Genomic DNA, 25,809 nt, shown 5'->3' with positions numbered 1-25,809 from the left:
TAATGAAGGTCGATGGCATAGCAGAGCAGGTCGTCCTGATCATGGAAGATCTAATCTGCGAAGCTCTGCAGCTCCCACCACCAGTCTAGATACATGCCCATGCCTTTAACAAGATGCTCTTGGATGCTATGCTGAAGAAGAGCTCTTATAATTCCAATGGAGCTGAATATGAGAACATCAGAGATGAGGCCACAGAGAAGGCATGCAGGGCAATGTCGTTAATCATACAGGTAAAGCCAGTGGACAGCTCTACAACAGGGTACCACACTAAACAGAATTGCAAAAGTCCATGAAGAGAAGGAGGAGGACAAGGCATACTACATACACTGGGAAATGGAAAATTACCTCAAAGTCCATTAGTCCAAAATATGCAACCCATACCTCGTGACACAAGTCCTAAACCATGTGGCGAAGAGGACCCTTCCAAAACCCAAACTAGTAGAGCAGATGCAATTGGCACTCCTTCCAGAGAGCAACCAGCATTGACAGCTGCAGAGATGCAAGAAGGCCAAGCTATCCTCATAGAAACACAAGCCATAATGAAGGAGATAAAGAAAGGGAGGAAAAAGAAAACAGAAATAAAGATGAGGGGCATCATTCACAACGTGGCTGAGGAATCACAAAGGATTGAGGCTGAGCTCGCACAAGAGATTAAATCATGCCAGGAAGTATTGATACTCCAAGAAGCCACTGTCAGTCAGGCCACACAAGAACAAACGCAGCAGATGACTTCTCCTCCAAGCCCAGCTCAGCTTATATTCAGAAACCTATCCCTGCTCAAGGATTCTACTATGATATAGACACACTTGCAAAGATGGAGCCAGAGACAGCAACAGAAGCAGCGCCGACTGAAGAATCACAACAGCTTGAGACAACAACATCAATGCTAGTGCAAGATCCACCAGCGCCACTTGATACAAGTAAAAGACCAAGAGGTGAAGATACATCCAGTCCGAGCAAAAGAAGGCATCTTGAGGATGAAGAAGGAATACCACAGCTGTCATTCCTACAAAATATAGATTATGAATAGTTCATGTAGGAAAATATGGAAGGTTTGGATGGGCTACTAAACCTACCGCATGATGTGGGACTAGAAGGGGCAATGTGCACAAGTGCACCACTATGGGAGCAGGAGCAACGAGTATGGCATTGCCATCTCCTCACTACGCATATGCTTCATGATCGTAATGCTACACTTTGGAAGAAAATTCAAGAGTCCAACACACAAGTATAAACCTTAAAAGAACACTTGACAGCATCAGAGGCCACGCATTGAGATGTGATTTATGAAGAGTTTAAAGGCCATTGAGGAGCAAGAGGCTAGGTACAAAGCACTAGAAAATAATAATTTGGTTCTAATCCAAACTATTGTTCAAAGAATTAAAGAGAATACAAATCTTAAGGCAAAGCTGGAACAGGCTAAGGAGCAACTCCAAAAGGAGGTTACCCACAACCATGAGCTAACAACCATTCATGCCCAGTAGGTACAAGAGTTCCAGCATATGTCCATGGCCAAAGAAAGAGGAGCTACAAAGCCAAATCCAACAGTTATCCTTAAGTCTAAAGGAAGCAGAAAGCAGGGCTACTCACTTGCAACAAGAAAGGGAACAGACAAACAAGGCACATGCAGAGAAAGTAAGAGCCCTTAATGATACCATTAGTGCCAATCAAGTTGAAATGCAAAGAATGGAGATAGCACACAGAGAGACAATGGCACAAGTTACCCAATAGTTACAAGACAGTCAAAGATTGGCTGTCGAAAGACTTTAGAGAATCACAGAGGCTCAAGAAATAGAGGCTACCGCCTGGCGTGCCCAGGAGGATGAAACAAGGCACTTTGAGGAGTTGGATGCTGCACGGATGGTCCGCGAAACAACCATATCAAACCTCCTTGAGCAAGCACCAATGACTCCTGTCTGCAAGAATTGGAATGCCAATTGTCCATATAGGACCAAAGTCAAATGCACGAGCCTACGGATGAAATGCGCCTACTCCTTGAGCGAGCCTCAGAGATAGGTCACTTTTTGCCATTAACCCCTCGGGCCCCTCCTCAAACTCTTACTCTATTTTTGTCTACACTAACCCTCTCCTTGTTTCAATATGATATAAACCTGTCTGAGGACCTAGGCCAAGGTGAACTAACCCTCATTAAGCAAAATATTGAGCGTGATGCTGACCCCACTATCATAGTGGGAATTTTGTGGGGAGATATAGTATTAACTAATCCACAGGATATCTACTTTTATCCATTACACCCTATTGTGTTAAACCTTCGTAGTTGGTGTTGGGTACTACAAAACTCTGAAATCCTGGACAACAGTGTCAAAAAATTAGATATGTTTGCTCCAATTGATATTCCCGAAACATCGGCCAACTACGAGGTGGTAGCACAAAGTTATCAATGGATTATAAGCCATGGGTGGCTAGAAGTCTACAATGCTCATCACTAGCACTTAAACTTATGTGAGTCTTCTTTATATCACCCTTTTGGTATTCGAAAACTATACTATAATATCTACATGTTAACCCCAGTGTACTTTAGAATCCATGTTAACCAGTGTACTTTACACTTTTGATGCCACCCATATTGAATATCCTAACATAAATCTCGAGGATATCCCTGAACTTCAAGATTTTATGAAATCTCACAAACCTAGCCACCCACCCCCCATCTCAGGTCATGGTCTGGAAGAGGCATCATCTTCATCTTCCATCTCCACTTACCCAGTATATTCTAATGTTGCTAGTAAACTACTTAATCCATATCCTAATGCCCCACCTACTAACAAGTCTCAAGTTGACTGCATCTTTTCTACTCTCATTCCTCAACATATAGATTTTCCCACTAACTCTCTCGCCCCCGCCGAGGGGATACCGGCACCTCACCCGTCTCCCCTACAGCAACCTTAGGAGGTACGCCATACTCTCTCCCAAGACAATATTGAAGCTTTTACTGATGATACAATTTTGGAGTCATTATTTGGTGCAGAATATGAAGGCTTCATTCGAGCTGGCAATCCACTGCTAAAGCCAAAGCTAATGTTCAAGGTGTTAATGCAAATAACACCATTTGAGCTGACTCGAAGGATTCTACCCGAGGCCTACTCTGAGGTCACACCAACAAAACAACACCCTTATGAGAACCTTGCCCAGCTTTAGAACTACTCTCTTTGGTTGGAGAGGGTACATTGTGTGAGGAATTCCTTATAGACTCATTAAATGATAGTAACATTTATGCTGCCCATGCAAGGAGGGTCACACTAATGGACAAGGACATGACATTAGTAAGCAAAGTTAGGTATAGGTATGATAAGTTCATGCGACCTCTACCATTCAGAGATAGGAAGGTAGTAGAAATCCTCTCCATTCCTCCTTCTTTGAAGAGGAACAAGGCTTCTGACAAGGTGGTTATTGAAGAGGTGACAACACCAAGTCCACAAGGGCTGAAGAGGCTTGTAAAGGGGGTGGATCTGAAGGGAAAGGAGATATTACTAGAAGAGAATGTCGTTAGGGAGGAATTGGCAGAAAACCTTCTGAAGTTGGAGGGAGAGAATAACGACAGACTTAAGGCGGTGCCTGATCAGATCATATGCAATGTCTCGTACAGTAGCACCGAGCAGGAGGAGTACCTCCATATCGCTCCAATGGATGTTATATGCTCGTTGAAAAGAATAGAGAGATCAATGACAGTATTGTGCTACTTGTTTAAGGTGAGTACTCTTTGCCTTTTTTTGAATGTTTTCTTATTTTGATTTCTGTTTCCCTTTCCTAATGTTTTTAATTCAATTTGCAGAGGGTACTATTGAAAGAGCTTTTGCTAGACCAGGCAGCCAGACTAGGCAAAGCAAGTATATATTTGTAATCCTTTGGTATCAACTATCCTGATTGACTAGTCGAGGTCTGAAGAGGACCTTGCTCCTTATTTCCAGGGAGTTCGTCCGGGTACCTGCTTTGTTGTGCTGCCATATATAGAGAAGTATGTATTTTCTTTGGATTTCAAGCTATTGATGGAATTTAAGTTATTAGTTGCCTATGTTAGGTTTCTTATATTTTTTTGTTTACTTTCTCAATTTCTCAGAGGGCACTGGTCTACTTGTTTAATTAATGTGGTGAAATGCCGGACAATTTTTATGAATAGCCTTCTCGAAATGCACAGATAGTCTAAATTGTAAGTCATTATACTTTATATCATTTCTTTCTTGCTTCCTAATTGTTGATTGTAAGTCATTCTTTATATCGTTGGCTGTAGGGCATGTAAGAGGGCAGTTGCATTGATTGAAACTCTATGTCCTGAATTGAAAAAGGATATAGAGTGGAAATTTCTCAACCAACCCGTTCCTATGCAAAAGGATTTGCACTCTTGTGGCTAGCACGTAGTCGTAACTTCTGGAAGTTCCTCCTTTCCAAGTACACTAATTTTGACAGCTATGTAAGTTTCTTGTGTCACTGTAATATAATTTCTCTATGTTCATTTCATGAGAGATCCCGCATTATTCTGATTGACTTTTATGTTGTTTTGTAGTCTATTCGCTCAGACGAGTTCTGGCTGTGGAGTGTGCGGGCAAAGGCAATAAACATTATCCTCAATAATGCAATTACGCCTGATGACCCTGACTTGCCACTTCCACCAGTTTTGCTGGCACTAGTTGTTAAAACCCTAAGATCTCTCTAGATAATTGTTATGCATAAAACATGCATAAATCAGGCATAAACTCAACCACCCAACCACCCCCGAGCCCAAGGGATGCACACATGAATAATGAATGAAATACATCATACCTCTACCTTGATGTCCCATACCATCAAGAGGTATAACACAATCCAATAGCATGTAGCTATAGTGTGAAATGGTAGGTGAGTAGATATGGATCTCTACACAAGAGACCATAGCATAAGCCTCCAAGCCTCCAAGCTCCAAGCCCCCAAGCCCCCTTGAGTGAGCCCCATGCCCCTATTATATAGGAGGGCCCTCAAGTGACTCTTGACTTTCCATTCCTCATGTGTGACCCTTGGATGCCTGACCCTAACCTTAAACCTTAAGGTTAGTCCTAACCCATGCTCCACTAGAGCTTGTTCCCATGCTCCCATGCTCACAAGCCTAATGTGGGTTAGCCTCCTAGTATATGCACACATAATGTGTATATAATATAGCACACATAATGTACATATAACATACTTCCCCTCTCTCAAAACATTGCACTCTTGCAATGAAAAGAAGAAGAACTGCGCTGAACAATCTCAACCGACTCCCAAGTCGAATTCTCAATTTTCCTATCTTTCCACCTTATTTTAACCTCAGGGATTAGTCAACTAGAAAGTTTCCTTTCCCTGAATTCAAGTACCTTATCAGGTTCATGTGGAACATAGGATAATTCATCGACTTCAACGAGTTCTTGAGGAGTAACTGTGTCATCCTCACCTCCCAGTTTCCCTTTCAATCTATCGATATGAAAGACTGGATGAACTCTAACAATTGGAGGTAGTTTTAGTTCATACGCAACCGTGCCAATCCGATATATAACTCGAAATGGACCACAATATCTAGGAGATAAATTCGAGCATTTTCCTATTAACAAAGTCTGACAATCTTTAGGAACATTAAAATAAACCAACGCTCCTGGTTCAAAAGACCGAGATGAGCGTTCCCTATCAGCATAAAACCGTGCCCTATCATGAGCACTCCTGATAGAATCCCGAGCTTCGGTCAGAATTTCCTGCATATCTCGCAAGAAATCCCTCGATGCATCAAGCTCGATGTCCTTAAGACTGACATCAATAGGTGCCCTGATTTGATACCCATACATAAGTATGCACGGACTAAAAAATAATAGCCGTAAATTTAGAACTGTTATAGGCAAATTCCATCATTGGAAGATATTTCCCAATATGATGATATTCTAGCGACATGCACGAAGCATATACACTATAATCTGATTCATACACTTTGTTTGCCCATCAGAATACTGCGGATGATCAGAGCAATTCACATTCAAAGTAACTTCCTCGTTGTAAACCATTCGGAATAAAGTAGGAAAGCATGGCATTATAACAGCAGAAACCAGGGATTCATCGGCGCCCCGACATACCCACATCTGCATATGGAATACTCAACGTCTCGAGTTATCCATATCAACATAGAAAGTCATCAACGTCTCGATGAGTCACATATGTCCATCCGTAAACTTATCAGGTTGATTGTGTAAATCACCTAAAGTACAGAACTAGAGAAAGAAATGCCAACAAAGGAAGAATCCAAATTTCCTTATCCGAACCCAACAAGATAAACTTGTTTGAACTCTAAAGAAAGAGATTTCAACAAGTGAAAATGCCGACGAAAATTCCCTCATCAAAACATGCAGGATATAGATAAAAGAAGTTTATCTAAAGAATGCCCACACTATAACTTCTAGTGAATTTAAAAAATAAGATTGTCTTTGAATGTTGAGGTCAACATGCTAAGTGATGTAAGCAAAGCAACAATCTTGAGTCCAAATTATCCCATAAGATAATATATGTGAGGGATCCCTAGCGTCCCATACCACCATGATACCACCCATACATACCTTAACAATTTGAAACTCCCTAGTATGCCGTCTAGGAAAATATGAATAAAATCCTGTATAAAAGGAATAAGATGGCCTTATCCAGACTTTCACATACTAAAACCTGTCTCTATATACTTGAGACTACATCAAGGAATAAATCCTTCTGAGAGTACATCATTAGAAAAGAAATTGAATTATTGGCGCCTTTCTAATGATAACTACCCAAAACACAATAAAGTTAGGGTAGAAAAATAACTCACCTAGATATATAAGTAACTAGGTATCCGAGTTGGAATATATACAAGAGTACAAGAAATATACTCCAAAATTACGTGCAAAAAACGAAGGCAAATGCTACCTTCAAAGCACATGTAATTATTCAAAAGATCAAAAGATCCTTATAAAAGCATGGATAAAAGCATAGAAGCTCCTTAAATCCATAAAAACCATAGTTGATCATAAAAATCAATGCATACCATCTAATGGACATAAATCATGCCAAAAGAAGCATTTAAATTGGTGGCCAACTCATCAATCCGGAGTATATGAACGTTATATTGTTCAAATAAAACTCCAAAGTAAGAAAGTGAAACACGTGTGTGTAGCACTCAATAAGAAAAACCCCTAGACACAAGTGATCTAGGCAAAACCTGATGAGTCCTTGTAAAACTTGGAAAACATCCAATAGAAATCCACCAAAACAAACCGATCAACTAATCCATGATAGACTTTGTCTTAGGCTTAAGAAATTAAGCACAATCCACACTTTAATAAGTGCAAAATAAATTATCATGGAAAAGTGTCAAAGGTGAAACACACTTTGAACGAAAATTATAGCCAAATTAAGGAACATGTCCAAAAAGAATGGCTAAACAATGGTCAAAAATCATGAATACATCGTTTAGAATTAATCCAAACATAAATATCTATTAATACGAGGTATAATCGTATTAATAATATGCGAATAACACGCATCTATCTAATGTCAGCACGAGAAAACGTACTTCAACATTAAATAACCCTCGAAAATATTAAATTCTCGAGAAAAAAAATTATCATGATTTTTTTCTAATTTTCCCAAATTTATAGGGCCTCAAAATATAATAATTTTGAATTCCACGAAACCTATCTCATGGCATTCCAAACCTATATTTTTCCAGAAAATTTTTAGCAATTTAATTTGCCAAAATACCATTGATATTTTAAAAATACCAATTTTTAGGATTTCTAAATATAATATCTAGAATATTCCTAATTTTCCCTGAGAATCCCATCGTTCACGAAATTTTCAATTCCGCCCGACAATTCTCAAATCCAATGAAAATTTTCAATTTTAATGGATTTTTCTAATTTTTTGGGTCAAAAAATATAATTTTAAAGGAATTTGAATGGTCACGGGCGCCCGAATGGACACACCACATGCCAAACACCAACCCCACATTTTCCCGAAATTTAAAATAACCTTTGTCTAATTTTCCACTAATTTTCAGGAATTTTTTGAAATTTTTAATCAACCCCGAACGCATTTAGAATACGAACGGTCAAAAAATTTCGGAATTCCAACGGTTTTCCCGGAATACGGAAAGCCAAAAGTTTTGGGAAAATGAAAAGACAAAAAAAAATCGGAATGTGAAAGGTCAAAGGTTTCCGGAATACGGAAGGTCAAAAGTTTTTTCGGAATTCGGAAAGCCAAAAGGTTTCCCGGAAGATGAAAAGCCAAAAAATTTCAATAAGAAATTTCCAGAAAATTTTCATGGATTTTTTTCCTCAAATCCCAAATTTTTCAGTAATTTTCAGACTTTTCCAAACTTTTTTCTGAAATATATTCAAAAAGCTTTTTTAAAAAAAACTCATTTTTAAAAAAAATGAAAAAAAAATGGATTTATTGGCTTATAGCCAATTTGATTTTTCTTAGGGGGGGGGGGCGTTTTTTTCCGCCCGGCTGCAGCGCAGCCCCCCCCCCTCCCGTCGTCGCCTGCGCCTGAGAGAGAGAGAGATGGAAAGACTCACAACCATCTTCTCCCCTCTTTCCTCTCCTTCACCTCCTTTCCATTCTCTTTCTCCACCCTTCTCTCTGTTAATCAGAGATTAGCTTAATCTTTAATTAAGCTTTTTCAATTAAATTCTTAATCATAATTAGCATTAATTATGATTAATGTAAAAAAAATTCATTTTTAAGAGAATTTTCACCCGGAAAAGAGAAAGAAAAATCAGATTTGAGAGGCGGAGAGGACCCCACGCACACGGGAGAGCAATTTATGCATCAACACACTGTCCCCTACTGAATTTCAGTAGCAAATTGACAGAAATTTGATTGCATTCCCGCGGAAAAAACCCGCAAAAATGTATAAAAATACATTTTTAATCATAAAAATGCTCAAAAAATTCCTAAAAAATTAGGAAAAAATTTCTAAAAATTCTAGAAATTCAGGGAATCCATCTTACAAAAATATCCACCATAAACCATATGGTATTTTTGTAAAAAATTCCGTTAATGCTTGATTTTAACCATAAAAAATAGGGAAAAATAGCATTAACTCACGGTATTCCCCCGCAACGTCGATTCGTCCATTGAATTGTAGTTACACACGTTCCAATCACCATATCGATGATCCACGTGCAATCCATCAATACAAATCAACAAAAAATAACATTTTATTAGTAAATATTAAAATTTACTAAAAAAAATCAACAATTAAATAGAGATTGCTCTGATACCACTGTTAAAACCCTAAGATCTCTCTAGATAATTGTTATGCATAAAACATGCATAAATCAGGCATAAACTCAACCACCCAACCACCCCCGAGCCCAAGGGATGCACACATGAATAATGAATGAAATACATCATACCTCTACCTTGATGTCCCATACCATCAAGAGGTATAACACAATCCAATAGCATGTAGCTATAGTGTGAAATGGTAGGTGAGTAGATATGGATCTCTACACAAGAGACCATAGCATAAGCCTCCAAGCCTCCAAGCTCCAAGCCCCCAAGCCCCCTTGAGTGAGCCCCATGCCCCTATTATATAGGAGGGCCCTCAAGTGACTCTTGACTTTCCATTCCTCATGTGTGACCCTTGGATGCCTGACCCTAACCTTAAACCTTAAGGTTAGTCCTAACCCATGCTCCACTAGAGCTTGTTCCCATGCTCCCATGCTCACAAGCCTAATGTGGGTTAGCCTCCTAGTATATGCACACATAATGTGTATATAACATAGCACACATAATGTACATATAACACTAGTGCATCAAAGAAGAGAAAAAAGATGCTATTTCATTCCTCTATTTCAGCTTTAAACAAGGAGTCCCTGAGAAGGGAAGCAAGGGCGGCAGGCTATTTTTTGAGGGTCTAAACAATAAAATCACGGACGACTCAGTTAAACAAGGTTGTAGTACTCCAAAAATACTACAACTCCCTCATACAGAGTTTTTCAAAATTCCTTTTGAAATACCCTCAAAAACGTGCTGCGAAAAAAGCTCTCGGAATTTTTTTCCGTCTTGAGACAGTGATGGAAAATAGGTTTTAACGCCTCCTCTTCCATTTGGGAAGTTCCTAGCATACGATTTTTTCGAAAAAATATCTCAGGTCGTTCACGTGCGTATAGTGCCTAAGCTAATTAGCGCAAACAAACACCCGTTTGATCCAACGAAGAGTTTGCCAAGCCTCTTGAGGCTGAACGAGCTGTGGGAAAGTATAAAAAGCCAAAAAAAAGAGGGACTCTAGGATTGCTCACATTTAGGCACTCTGACATGGCCCACAATAGAGGGATTGCCAAGGAACACACAAGCTTTGAACCCAATGGCTGACATCTTCGAGCCATTGAGATCTATGCCGCAAATTCAACTCCCCATGCCATTGGCCATGCTTATAACAAGCATGTCATCGGGTTTTACACCCCTTGTCACTTTGATTCCACCAGGCATTGGCCCCTTGCCACATTTTTGCAAATCCTATAAGTACCAACCCTTTCCTGAATGCCCACACCTTGGACATACTGACTAGTCTAGGAAGGGGGTGGCCCACACCTTGGACATACTGACTAGTCTAGGAAGGGGGGTGGCCCAAGGACTCAATGAGTCTCTTCCAAACAAGAGCACTCATATAGGGCCTCTGTTATAGGCTACCTCACCTCCAAGAGGGAACTCTAAACATTCACCTAATGGATGAGCAATAGAACACAATCACCATGGGGTACTTACCACAATGCTTCGATCTTGAGTCCCTTGAGGCCTCAAGCTCGCTCTTGTAAAGCTCCAAACTCCAAGCTCCACCTCCACACTGTCACCGTGGAGTTGCACACACCATCACATAGACCAATCACACTCTCTCACACAAGCATAAACACACAAGCATGAAAGAGGCACAATGCTAGAATGCTCTCACTCTCTCACAAAGCATAAGGGGAGAGCTCTCAATAGTACAAAGGGGATTGTGTCCTTTTCATTATGAGAAAATACCTTATATACAATTGGCCCTTATTCACACTTAGGCGCCCAAAACTTAACAACTAAGCCTTGGGTAGCCAACATCTCATAATGTACAACCTTTATAGTGCCTTTGCATGACACTTATTCATGTTCTCAATTGAGGATGGGAGACCACACCTTGAACACATAGATGCGCAAGTTTGTAGTGTTCACCTAACAACCACAAAGGCCGAGGGGTATTTAAATGTTAATATTTCCATCAGTAGTAATACCTTGGTCACAAAGATGTTTGTGATGCCTGCAGGTACAATGGAAGAATCTTGAGATGATCTTAGGACGATCTTGGATTTGTGCTAACAAGTGCAATATCCAATGAATAGCATCACTGAGCATCGGTGAAAAGGTCATGTCCATACCATTATGGACCTCAGCAAATCAAGGAAAACAAATCACTACAGAGGCAACACCTCGAAAAACAAAATATGCACCCACTGTGTTGAAATTGCCTACACAATACCCAACATACAAGGGCACACATAAATGGGTGCCCAAGAATCAACTCGAGGATCAACCAGAGAAAAAGGAGACAATGAGTAATAAACGTATTCAGGGGAAAGCCCAGTTCAAAAGTCAGCCATTGCCAGCATCTACTAAGTGGCAGAACTTCAAGCACTTGCAAAGGTCTCATGACTATCGCCCCAGCAATGGGTCCGAAATGACCTACTGCTACTAGTATAGGGCTACTATCAAGGCAATATAGCAATATAGGTACCCAAACCAAAGTCCATGGCTAAAACCACAACAGGTTCTATTACAAAAGAAATGTGAGGGCTTGCAGCATCAACTCCCCGAGAGAGCCAACACCACACCTGCACTTGTGTGGAGGATAAAGAAAATTCAGCCAACTAAGTGGAGAATGACCCAGGCAACAACAATACCTACTCTAAATATAGAATGGAACAAGATATGTGAAGGTACAGGCAAAGGTGTTTCAAATGGAAGCAATACACAAGCAGACACAACAACAAAAATATTCAGTTGTGGGTGGAAGGAACAATAAGAAACTCCCAAATAGAATTTAAAAAATTACATCAGAAAATGCCAAAAAGTGCCAAGGAGAACCCTTGGTTTTCCTAGTAAAATTAAAGGGACAAGGTAAGCAATGCATCATCATGTGCATGTGTGAGTGTTTGAGCACAAAAGATAAAAATTTGATCTTATAAACTCCACATGAAACTGCAGGAAAATGGTTCATGCCGTGAACCACCCTACAATCGTTCATGTCGTGAACCATTTTTTGGTGTTTCACACCATGAAAGAGTACGAAGAAGTTCACGCCATGAAATGGTAAGAACTACGACAGCCAATTATAAAATGACACGTGGCTCTTTCATTAAAACGTAGCCACCCTATCAACGGCTACGCTATAAAATCGAATTTCCATCTTATCTTCGTCACTTTGCTTTCTGTGATTTCGTGTTTTTCTTCTTCGATCACCTTCATACAATCGTGTGCTTGCTCCCGATCTCCTCCAACTGCCTACCCAAACTCATCAAGGTGGGAGCTTAACTTTTGCTTTTTCTTTGCTTTCATTGTTTCTATTTTTTGTTTATGTCAATGGATCGTGAAAGACTCAAATATCTTTTTTGCATTCGAATTTGTTCATTGAATGATTAATGCCTACCATTGCATATAAAATCCATTGAATGCATTTTCATAAATAACATATTTCAAATAAAATGAAAAGACTCCATCCTTAAATATGCATGCACTGATTAAAATTCACGTTTGCTAATTCACGTCTGAGACATTCACGTCTGTAGTCTCACGTCTGAGACATTCACGTCTACAGTTTCACATCTGAGATACTCACGTCTGAGACATTCACGTCTGAGACACTCACGTTCACGTCTGCTAATTCACACCTGAGACATTCACGTCTTTATGTCTCACGTCTGCTCTTTCACATTCTGACCATTCACTACTTGAGGCTTCAAAACCCACCCATTCACGTCGTGATGATTAACATACTAACACTAACATTATTAACCCCCCCCCCCCAAAAAAAAGGGAAAAAAAAAAGAAAAAAGTAACCTCCACAGTCATTCGAGTGACTGTACATGATGATGTGTTGGTTTCCAAATCCGAGGCATGAGAGCAACCCTCAACAACACAAGCAAGTAGTGCTATAGGGTCACCATCCAGTCAAAGACTACAAAGCACCAGCAAATTAAAAACCAACTTCTTGGGCCCTTACGCCCAGTCATTCTAGGGAACACTCATCAAGAAGGATGTCACCACACCACATGGAAAGGTAACTCTCCAATGCCACTGACAAAATTGGACGTCAATCGCTCCCCATGGACGGATGATGTTCCTTCATCAATGATGGTGGAGGCCTTAAACTCTGCCACATCAAAATTTGTGCTGAGAAGTTCCTCCTCCTTCTTACACGAGGTCCAGGACCTCTTCTTTTGCAGACTGAGCACTTGAAATAAAGGACAGTTCTGATTTATCAGTCCTTCCTTTGAGCTCCTCTTTTGTGTAATCCTCCTTATCAGCATATGAAGAAAGAGATAGGCAACAAACTCGAAATGATATTCTAGCAACCTGCATTTCCTGCCATGCACTGGGCACATGTCAACACAAATCTTGATACGTTGATCATCTAAGTAAGTGTCCCACCTCTTCGACATGCTTGAATTCTGAGACGAGGTGACTGTGAGGCTTGACATTTGGACATACATATGGACCCATAAGAGACGGTCCCTCTGCTGACCAACCTGCAATACTCTGTCCACTCTCCTTCCAAGGATGTCCTTGCCATGTCCTTGATAATCTCGTCCAGAATGAAAGGAACGTTGAACACATGCCCTACATGGCAAAGGGATTTCTCCTGCCGCCCAGCCCTCCTCAGCTGATCAAAGAGATGCTCTGTGGCGCTAGGCTCGTCCTTAATCTCCTCTAGCAATAAATCATCCACATCATCTGCAGCATTGTACAAGTGAGAACTCTTAACTTCCATCGCTTCTCTGATCCGGGTGGAAACCATTCACCATGCGATAACGAGAAAGTAACGGCGCAGGAATGCAACTATCGCACCGTGGATGGTATGGGCCGTGGAAAAAGCTGACTCGCACCGTGGACGGTATGGAAAGCAAGAAAATTTCGAGCGCGCAGAGAAAAGCAGGGAAAAAAACTCGCACCATCTTTATATAGGTCAAATAATAGGATTGACATCACATGATTGAGGATTGAATGCCACGTGTGGTAGGGCTTATGTCATCGTCGATTCACGAATTGCCACGTGTAGGGCTGACACAGTCAATGTCATGATTGTGTTTTGCTCTATAAAAAGGAGCAATATTTTCTTTTCCACGCTTTTTTCCATGCTTTTTTTCCATTGCGTTTCTCCACACTTTGCTCGTGCAGCTTGCTGAATCCATCCATCCCAGCCCTTGTTTCAAGCGCCTGTAAGTTTTTCTCTCTCTTCCCCTTTTCTTTCGCTGATTTCGTTCACGGTGCGATATGGTAATTCTCCATGTTTTCGAATCGACATATCGCTCCGTCGACAGCTGGGTGAATTTTATTGATAAGTTCTCTCTTCCCCTTTTCTTTCGCTGATTTTGTTCACGGTGTGATATGGCTATTCTCCATGTTTTCGAATCAACATATTGCTCTGTGGGGGACGGCTGGGTGAATTTTATTGATAAGTTCTCTATTCCCCTTTGCTTTCGCTGATTTTTTTCACGGTGCAATATGGCTATTCTCCATGTTTTCAAATTGACATATCGCTCCGTGGACGGTTGGGTAAATTTTATTGATAATTTCTTATTTCGTTCACCGTGCGAAATGAACGTTGGTCCACATTTGGATTCACCTTATTGCACGGTGGATGGTGGTCGTGTGACTTTTGGCTAATTACTTTGCCTTCTCTTTTCTAATACTGCAATGGCGCGCACAAAATAGACCGTCAGGAGAGTTTTAGTGCCAGCGCCAGATCCAACGCCGGATCCAGTGCCGAATCTAGTTCCGGTTCCAGATCTTCCAGAGGAAATTCCAAAGGATGTCGGAAGTGAACCTATGCTTCCTGATGTCAAACCCAAAACCAGCAAGAATATTTCAAAGGCTAGGGTCACTTTGCAAGCAAAGGAAAATGTTTACGGAGATAAGGCGTAGGCGGCTGTCAATCTCCTCATCCCCAAAGCTCCTTTCTTGAGGATTGTCAGATCCGTTAGCGACAGAATAGGTTACTTTAAATGGTAGAGTAGCACCCTCGCATGTCTTCAAGAGTCATGCGAGGACTTCCATATAGACTTATTAAATGATAGTAACATTTGTGCTGCCCCCCATGCTAGGAGGGTCACACTAATGGACAAGGACATGACATTAGTAAGCAGAGTTAGGTATAGGTATGATAAGTTCATGTGACCTCTACCATTCAGGGATAGGAAAGCAACATAAACTCTCTCCATTCCTCTTGCTTTGAAGAGAAACTGGGCTTTTGAGACAAGGTGGGTATTGAAGAGGTGACAACACCAGGTCCACAAGGGCTGAAGAGGCTTGTAAAGGGGGCAAATCTGAAGGGAAAGGAAACATTATTAGAAGAGAACGTCGTTAGGGATGAATTGGCAGAAAACCTTCTGAAGTTGGAGGGAGAAAATAACAACACACTTAAGGTGGAGATCATATGTAATGTCTCGTACAGCGCTGAGCAGGAGGAGTACCTCCATATCGCTCCAATGGATGTTTATATACTCGTTGAAAAGAATAGAGAGATCAATGACAGTATTGTGCTTACTTGTTTAAGGTGTGTACTCTCCGCTCTTTTTTTGAATGCTTTCTTATTTTGATTTCTTTTTACCTTTCCTAATGTTTTTAATTCAATCTGCAGGGTACTGTTGTTGAAAGAGCTTTTGCCAGACCAGGGCAAAGCAAGTATATATTTGTGATCCTTTGGTATCAACTATCCTAATTGACCCGTCGAGGTCTAAAGAGGACCTTGCTCCTTATTTCCACGGAGTTGGTCCAGGTACCTGCTTTGTTGTGCTGCCATATATAGAGAAGTATGTATTTTCTTTTGATTTCAAGCTATTGATGGAATTTAAGTTATTAGTTGTCTGTGTTAGGTTTCGTATATTTTTTGTTTACTTTCTTAATTTTCGAGGGCACTGGTTTGCTTGTTTAATTAATGTGGGGAAATGCCGGATAATTTTTATGAATAGCCTTCTCGGAATGTAGGGACAGTCTAAATTGTAAGTCATTATACTTTATATCATTTCCTTCTTGGTTCATAATTGTTGATTTTGTAAGTCATTCTTTATATCGTTGATTGTAGGGCATATAAGAGGGCGGTTGCATTGAGATTGAAACTGTATGTCGAATTGAAAAAGGATATAGAGTGGAAATTTCTCAACCAACCCATTTCTATGCAAAAGGATTCGCACTCTTGTGGCTGGCACGTAGTTGCAAATTTCTGGAAGTTTCTCCTTTCCAAGTACACTAATTTTGACAGCTGTGTAAGTTTCTTGTGTCACTGTAATATAATTTCTCTATGTTCATTTTATGAGAGACCCCGCATTATTCTAATTGACTTTTATGTTGTTTTGTAGTCTGTTCGCTCAGACGAGTTCTGGCTGTGGAGTGTGCGGGCAAAGGCAATAAACATTATCCTCAATAATGCAATTATGCCTGACGAGATGACCCTAACTCGCCACTTCCACTAGCTGGCACTAGTGCATCAAATAAGAGAAAAAAGATGCCGTTTCATTCCCCTATTAAGCATTTCAGCTTTAAACAAGGAGTCCTTGAGAAGGGAAGCAAGGGCAAGGCAAAGAGGAAGCTTCCATTTGCAGGCAAGGGCAAGGACAAGGCAAGCAAGGTGCCAACAAAGGAGACAAAGGAGGAGGCCAAGGCGCCGAAGGCTGAGTCAAAGGAGGAGGCCAAGTGCTGAAGGGGCTGAGTCAAAGGAGGAGGCCAAGGCTGAGGCTACAGAGCCCGAAAACCGCTTAGAGGCATTTTGTATATGTCTAGAGACAATGTTGTAAAGATTCTGTATTTTTATTGAGCTCGGCTCATTTTTGTATAAACATTCTATATTTTTATTGAGCCCTACTCATTTTTGTATTTTGTGAGTATTGTGCTTTGCCATAATAAAATAGATTGTTGAGAATTTTTATTCTCATAACTTATCTTTGGTTAAAACTGAATTTCAAAGACGTTTGCTTCAAAATCGTTATGAGTACTTTTGTAGAGTAGACACATGTCCATGTAGAAATTTTTCATCACATTATTCATTGCTAAGATACAACAGTTCAGTACAAGTCTTACAATGACTTCTATTGGGCCTAAGTCCCTCGATACAAGACCTTTCTAATTCTGCACGATAGATTTTTCCTCCGTCTTCTTCTCTAGGTTGTTCATCTGAAGAATTCTTTGATGTACCTCTTTGGTTAAAACTGAATTTCAAAGACGTTTGCTTCAAAATCGTTATGAGTACTTTTGTAGAGTAGACACATGTCCATGTAGAAATTTTTCATCACATTATTCATTGCTAAGATACAACAGTTCAGTACAAGTCTTACAATGACTTCTATTGGGCCTAAGTCCCTCGATACAAGACCTTTCTAATTCTGCACGATAGATTTTTCCTCCGTCTTCTTCTCTAGGTTGTTCATCTGAAGAATTCTTTGATGTACCTCTTTGGCTTCAGCTATTAGTTTGTCTACATCTTCAAGGTCTTTCTTGAAGCTTTCAGATATCTGGATAGGTTGATCATCTGTATCCCCAACAGAGGAATAGGAGTCATCATCAAAAGAAACAGCTAAAATAGCTTGCCTAGCAACCTTGCTAGGAACAGTCCTCTCATTAGAAGAATTTGCATCCATGGGCGGCTTTTGTATAGAGCTTACAAGTTGTAAGATATTATGTTCTCAATTCCCTTATGGACTGGTCTTTATATACTGTTTTGGATGGACTCCAAAACCATCAACATAAAAAAACCATGTGCTATAAATCTGTGTGCCACTAAACCATTTTGGAATAGGAACCCTAGTACCTACACTGAGCTGACCATTATTGTGCACATACAAGACATGATTTAACATCTTGCCCAATTATTATCTAAAACGTTAGTACCATTATTGAAGTAGTTTCTCATTATTATGAAAAGGAACATTACCATTATTGAAGTAGCTTCTCATTAGAACCAAAAGGAACATCTTGCCTAATCATTTTCTAAAACATTACCATTATTGCAGTTGCTTCTCAATATAACCAAAAGGAAAAATTCCCTTTTGTTTAAGAGAAACAACCATAGCCTCCCATGTAATCCTAATTTATTAGTAAGTAGACATTATTAGTAACATTAGTAACATGCATGCTTCCTTGGGGAAATATATATTTGAAGGAATACTATATATATACATATATTATCTCATCAAGTATGCATGCCCTACATTGTAGGCATAGTTTAAAGCAAATTCTCCATACAATGAAAGTGCTCAAAAAAATTGTATTAAAAGATGAGTTTCAATGCCTCTCTGTTTGCTACTTGTAGACATTTTTGTACATACAAGCTGCTTCTTCTTTTAAAACCCTTTCCTACTTAGGAGAGGTGAGGTCACATTGATTTTTTGGTATGATTAAAACTACTTTTTTTAGTGTTGAATTCAAAAGCCAAATTCAAAGACTCGGGTATTTCTATTTGCAATTCATGACATTGTTTAAATCATTGATCTTATGTTAAATAGACATAACTAATTTTGAGGATTGGAACATTAGGCAAATGGTGATACAGGACGTGACAAATAAGCTACCATTGGGTCATTGTGAAAATTTCTTTTAAATCATGTGCATCCATTTGATGAAGCCTCGGGTCATTTTTAAGTTACATTGCTGTGCCATTATAACCATTAAAATAGTTATTCCAAGAAAAGATTCCAACCATTTGTAGATTAAAAATGGCCTATAATAAATTTTACAGTGGGGGATGCATGACATCAAATGTAGCATAATTTTTACAAATTCTCACTCTATGACATGTCAAGTCATGGCAAAGTGTACCTTGAACAAATAAACCTTCACTAATAAGAGTCATAAGGAGCTACATACAATTCAAAATTTTGATAGCTAATGATGTTAAGCCTTATATGAAGGGAGATACTCTCTCAATCACATAGTATCAATTTAGGCTTATGACAAGCTAAAGAATTATTACCAGGCACAATGAACTTTGGTTTAGTGAACCAACAATCATGAGAGAGAGAGAGAGAGAGAGAGAAGATATATGCATGTTACTAATAATAATGTCTACTTACTAATAATTAGGATCTCTAAACTATGTTTGTATGTGCAAGCCTACTAGCGGAGAGGGCAGCTGAGGCGGAGAGGAAGAGGAAGGCAACGAGGGCAAGGCCGGCGGCTGCATTTGCTTGCATAAAGAAGCTGCTACCGCTCATATCAAGGCCAATGAAGCTCCCATTGCTATTGAATGTGGTGGCTCCCAACACCGCCGAGCTCCCGGACACCTGCATTATCCCACATAGCTGCACACACACACACCAAATATATATTAGCATATTATTTCATCAGCTCAAAATATATTATCTATAAGACACTTTTTTTTTCCTTCTTTTGTGAAACAACACTTTATAGATGGGCACCTACTGATTGTGTAACATGGGCGCCCGCGCCGCCCGTGTGTATTTTTGCATGCCCATGCTTTATACACTCAACTCCGGCGCCCCTCTAGTGTGTACCGGGCCTAAGCCTCAGTGAAGGAGTGGAGAAATAGCCGGGTGGATAACATGACAACCTTTCTTGTCCCAGACACGGGTTCGATCCTCGCCCATGCCTCCCCCCTCACTCCACAAAGAGGTGAAAGAAAAAGAGCATGTGTGAATTTCTCCTCCCCAAGGGGAAAAATAAAAAAGTAAGACTAAGTGGATAAAGCACATGCCACCTTTTGAAAAGTATCGCAAAGAGAAGAATGAATAGCAAAGGATCCTCTTCTTATTCTTTGTGCTTTTTCTTTCCCTTGTCTACTTTAGATTCACAATTTGTGCCAAAGTGCCATAAAAAGCACCAAAAAGATGATAGATCTACAATCCAAAGATGAATACTGCAAAGCATCCCTGGTGCCACGATAAAAAATCGATAAAAAATCTTATCATACTAGATGCATGTGCTCAAAGCTATGTGCTCTACAACATGCATGTGAATCTACATTTTGCTTTGTTTTTTGATATATTAAATTTTTTTGAATGATATCAATTATATTTTAGGTGCTAGGCTCCAACCTTTTAGTAACTCGTCTCAACAAGCCAAGGTGTTACCACTAGAGCTAGAGTCTAGTGGCAATATGTTATCTACAATTTGATTATACTAAATCATGTAATTGGTTATTAGGGGTACCAACTATTCCCCAACCTCAAAGGGATCACGACGGTCCCACAACACCCCCGTGCATTGGGGCAATAGGTTAAAAAGGGTGAGAGTATGAAAAAATTATGACAATTTTTCCCAAAAAAAATCATTATCGAAAAAACAAAGTTACAATTCTTGATAATGGAGAATAATAATGACTCAATCAACAAAGAATCGCAAAGAGAAGAATGAATAGCAAAGGATCCTCTTCTTATTCTTTGTGCTTTTTCTTTCCCTTGTCTACTTTAGATTCACAATTTGTGCCAAAGTGCCATAAAAAGCACCAAAAAGATGCTAGATCTACAATCCAAAGATGGATACTGCAAAGCATCCCTGGTGCCACGATAAGAAATTTTATCATACTAGATGCATGTGCTCAAAGCTATGTGCTCTACAACATGCATGTGAATCTACATTTTACTTTGTTTTTTGATATATTAAATTTTTTTTTTGAATGATATCAATTATATTTTAGGTGCTAGGCTCCAACCTTTTAGGTGTTACCACTCGAGAAAAAACAAAGTTACAATTCTTCATAATGGAGAATAATAATGACTCAATCAACAAAGAAAAGACTAGGAAAAAGGGGTGCAGTTAAAAAAGTGCCCAAAGGGATGCCAGATCTACGGCAAGAAATCACCATCATGCAAGATCGAACGGTGCCAAACAAAAGGATATCCTACATGGGTGGAAAGATTCAAGAAAAAGAGGGAGATACCATATCCACTGCAACGCAAAAGCAAGAGTAGAGGGCATGGTGGTGCAAGTTGCGTCCTGGTGGTGAGGCCAAGTGATAGGCAGCAACTGCAGCTTGTGCGAGCGAATACCCACAAGCAAACACGCTCACTGCCAGAAGATAACTGCACCCATAAAAACAAATTCCATTCATTAAAAAAAAACCCTTTACTTCATCATATATCTCGATTCTTTTTAATTTTTTTCTATATATGGCTTCTTGGAATGTCATATATATTGAAGCCCATTGCACTTTAAACCTTGTATAACCTTGAGCTAATATTAGCTGGGGATTTAAGTTGGGTTTGCTTAAAGGTTCTCTTTCTTAGTAAGTGTTTGTTCAAAAAAAATGCATTGGAAATCCAAAGGAATGAGGTAATCTTGATAGATAAATGAATAAAATACTCTCGAAAAATTAGACAGTTTAACTTTTGATCATTCCAACTGGCTATATAAATATATATGTATAAATTCATAATTAAACCTTCAAATTTTTGAAAAACTGGGAGGAAATGTGTACAGAAAGCCAAAATGTGGATTATTAATGGGGGTTTGAACAAGATTTGGAGGAACGATTGACTGTGTGTTGGAGGTTAATCCACATCATGATCAAGCATTTGGAGATATATTAGTGCATCAGCCATTATTTATTAGCAAATGCGCGTGTTTTTCTTTGAGAAGGTACCTGAAGGGCGGGAAATCGCGAAATGTGGTGATGCCGCCGGGCAGGCTGTCTGAAGCGATGAGGCTGAGGGCCACCAAGGAGAGGACGGCGGCGCCCGCCCGCAGCGCCACGTCTGCAAGCTTCACCCTTTTGCTCTCGATGCTACCAACCTGTGCCATGGCGGCCTTGCTCTCCTCTTGTATTGCAGCCATCTATATTATAACACCACCACCACCTGCACGCCGCCTCTAATTAGTGCTAACTACTCTCCTAACCCCCCACCTTAATCCTAGCCTCTCTCTTGTATTTTCTCTCACTCCACTCAAAAATAATCATACAATAATCCTTCCTTAATTATCCCCTCTCCTACAAGCGAAAGAAACGGATCGCTCCCTTGTCCCATTTATAGGTAATCCCCCTTTAAACGCAAACGCATGCATGAAGCATGAAAAGTTATTCCTTATCTCTCTCTCTCTCTCTATATATATATATATATCTATATGTGTATCATATAGACATATCATATACAAGCACATGTATACATACACACACACACATATATATATATAATGTATAAATACATTATATATATATATATATATATATATGTATGTATGTATGTATGTATATATATATGTGTGTGTATGTGTATCTATATATGTATATAAATACATTATATATATATATGTGTGTGTGTGTATGTATCTATATATTTATATAATACATATGTGTATACACACATATATGTATATATGTGTGTACATACATACATATATAACATTATCATGCATAGTAAGGTTGCAACTTTGAAGGTAATCTACCAATTTTCAAGTTACTAGGTTCCTGCCCTTGAAGGGTCACCAATACCATGTATATATATGTGTGTGTGTGTGTATGTGTGTGCGTGTGTGTGTGCGTGTGTGTGTGATATATTTAGATTTTAAGGTAGCTTTTAATCTCATGACTTAGGTGGGGTTGATAAAGATCCATGAGTCATGTTTAAGGGGTGTTTCCACCACTAGGCACTAGGATGCCTCCAATTTCATTTGAAGGTTGAAAATAAAGTCTTGGGTATTAATTGCTAAGGGTACACCTTAGGAGAATTTGAACCCTCCCCCCATGCTCTAACATTAGAGCTACACAACTTTGGTCTCTTTACCCACAAAAAACAAAATCAATGTTACTATTTTAAGTCACTTGGATGTACCTTCTATCATGTGAAGAGAAAAATACACGTCTTCTTGAAGAAAAGGCTACTACAACATTTTTATACTACTTTTGGTCATTTTAAAAAGTGTAAATTTTTTATGTACCTTCCATTGAGTAAAGAGAAAAAACACACGTCTTCTTGAAGAAAAGGTTATTACAATATTTTTATGCTATTTTTTTAGTAATTTAAAAATTGTTTTTTTTTTGGTACACAAATTTTTTCAAAACTTTTACCATTGTATGGTAGCCATTTTCATGGAATTTTAAGTTCATTTAACTTTCCATTTCTTCAAATTTCATAAATCACCCTTAAGCCACTTTAATGGTGGCTGATGCCACTTTTATGCCTCAATCACAAGACTAGTGTTAAGAGATACTTGACTACTTGCCTAGGCAATATCCTTATTATAATATTTACCTAAGGGATACATCTATTTTTTTATTTGCGTTGAGAGCATCAATCATCATTATGTAAAGAAAAAGATTGCCTTACGAGTGTCTTACTTACCTAGGGGGGCCTTTATCCATGTTGTTTTTATCCAAGAGAAACATATAGATTCAAAAAAGGAGAGAGTTATCATGGCATTTCCTTAGATTAATGGGTGTAAAATGTGTTTGCTCCTCCCTTTTGCGAATCTTAGAAGGGGCTCAAAGGTTGAAGTGAGTTTATTTCTAAATACTCACGCAGGTGTTTGGGTAATTGTTTGTCATTAGAACTACCATGTTTTCCAGCATGTGTCAAATAAATTGTGCGAACTTTTGGGTGGAGAAACTTCATGATGAGACATGCCCTTAAGGAATTTATTCGTGTCTTTTTTCTTTTGTTTTTAGATTTGCATGTCCTTATGCTTTGTTGTGGTGCTCTTTACCAAATGCCCCTCGTGTGATAATGTTTTCCAAATCTTATCTATTCAAGTGCTCAACTTCTCCCAATTCTTGAAGATAGATGCACTGAAAAACAATGAGAAAAAAATAGACCCAAATAAGATAAGAAAAGGTGTATATTGTACCTTTGAAGCCTCTTAACCCTCTCGACCTATTTTACACTTAATAGAAGGTCATGTTAAAACTCACCATTCAAAAACAAACTTAAAAGCTTAAATAAATGCATTATGCTATGATCACAAATTTAATTATTTTTTTAATTGATAGATAGGGTGGAAATACAATTTTTAGGAGACCAATGTAAAGCCGACCTTTATTTATAAAAATGCAAGCAAAAATTATGCTAATAAAAATGCTTAAATTTTTCATTTAATGTATTTTTAAAAGTAAAATTTAACATTAAATCTTTTTTGCAAAAAGTCTCTAAATGATGACTATGGAAGACTATGCTGTTAAATTTTTTTGCACTTGATATTTTTTCCATCTTATATCTTATGTTGAGAGTATTTCGCTCTAGTATGAAATTCTTTGAAATAATATCTTTGAAGAGAAATATTTTTTTAAACAAAAGTCTCTAAAAGCTGCAAATTTGATTTTTTAAATGAAGACTAGTGTTAATGACAATTTCCCCTCTTACCACAAACTTCTTAATATTTCTCTTAGCACAAATTTCTTCAATCTCTACACCAAGCAATCAGTCATTATTACTAGATGGTTTTAAGTGTAAATGGTGGCATCCTTATACTCTTTCTTGATATCATGCTAGAAACATGATATAGGGTGCATTAATTTGTAGTGAGGTTTTGAGCTCATTTTTGTAGGTAATCAAGTTATGGGATACATAACTTTTGTATCTTATATCAGATTATAATAATAATATTGGAAAATTTACCAACAGACTTCAAAGTTTCAATTCGAATAAATAATTAACACCTATTTTCAAAATTTCAATATAAATTGCTAGATTTATCTAAGGACTTCAGAATTTCACTTGGAACCAAGAAATTAAACATCACTTCAGATAGCTCTATGCTTGGGTGAAAGATTCTTGCTTGATACTTTCCATAGTAGTTACTCCCTGTAAATGCATTGATGGTTCTAGGAAACCCTTCATCTCTTTGGCAATGATTGTTGGGATTCATAGTCTCGTGTGTACCGTCTGTATGTAAACCACCTCTTAGTATGTGTTAATGTGTGTGACCAACCATTTATAGCAAGACATTATGTGTGAATGTAATAAGCAACGATGTCATAGGCCTAGCCATGTGTCATTGCCCCATTGTGTGTGATGTGTTGAAAGATAAGGCTATAAGCTTGTAAAAACATTGTACTCATTGAAGTTTTAAACACATCAATCATAATTTTTGAGTCGTGCATTTTTTACTGGCTTTGTACTCCCTCACCCTCTCCACCTACATAGTTCTTTCTCTCTACCCACAGTCCCTTTGCTCCATCGTTTCCGTTCAACACAACCCCTTCTACTCAACACCCCACCCCTTCCGTTCTGTCCGGCCACTCAGCCTTCCTACCATCCCCTCCACATCCGTTCAATGTGCCCCAGTGCCCTTGCCTATAGCATGCCATTTTCGCCTATGGCTATCACCATTTGGTCCACCCTTATGATTTGGACAATGTCCAAAAAGGATGTGAACGGGGGAATGATGGGTTGCCAAGCAATTTGGAACTCTATGAATTATGACATACATGGTATGGGGTGCACAAGTACAAGCTCATATGGACATTTCACATGGTAGAAGACACATGTGGAGGTCAAAATTTGATATGGAACCCTAACAAAGGTTTAACATCCATGCCTGAAAGATGCCACAAAACATAAGTTTTATGGGATTTTATTCATTTATATGGTTTATAAGGTTTATAAGTGCATGTGTACACTCACTCAAGTTGGG

The 25,809-nt window shown here is 38.9% G+C and overlaps 1 protein-coding gene across 1 annotated transcript; it reads right to left on the bottom strand.

The window, feature by feature from the left end:
• Positions 1 to 18,975: 18,975 nt before the first annotated feature.
• Positions 18,976 to 22,199, bottom strand: LOC147603061 (CASP-like protein 4D1). Its single transcript, XM_086797181.1, has 3 exons — positions 21,827 to 22,199; positions 21,125 to 21,266; positions 18,976 to 19,526 (listed from the first exon to the last, which is right to left on the bottom strand). Exons 1-3 carry the CDS (start codon positions 22,015 to 22,017, stop codon positions 19,314 to 19,316), a joined length of 546 nt encoding a protein of 181 aa, XP_086653307.1. The 5' UTR covers positions 22,018 to 22,199; the 3' UTR covers positions 18,976 to 19,313.
• Positions 22,200 to 25,809: the final 3,610 nt, after the last annotated feature.

Source organism: Cibotium barometz, chromosome 65, assembly GCF_041138505.1.
Source record: "Cibotium barometz isolate CiBa-2024 chromosome 65, ASM4113850v1, whole genome shotgun sequence".
NCBI classification, from domain to species: Eukaryota; Viridiplantae; Streptophyta; class Polypodiopsida; order Cyatheales; family Cibotiaceae; genus Cibotium; species Cibotium barometz.
The sequence above is the reverse complement of the archived record's forward strand: the minus strand, read 5'-3'. Positions and strand labels throughout refer to the sequence as shown.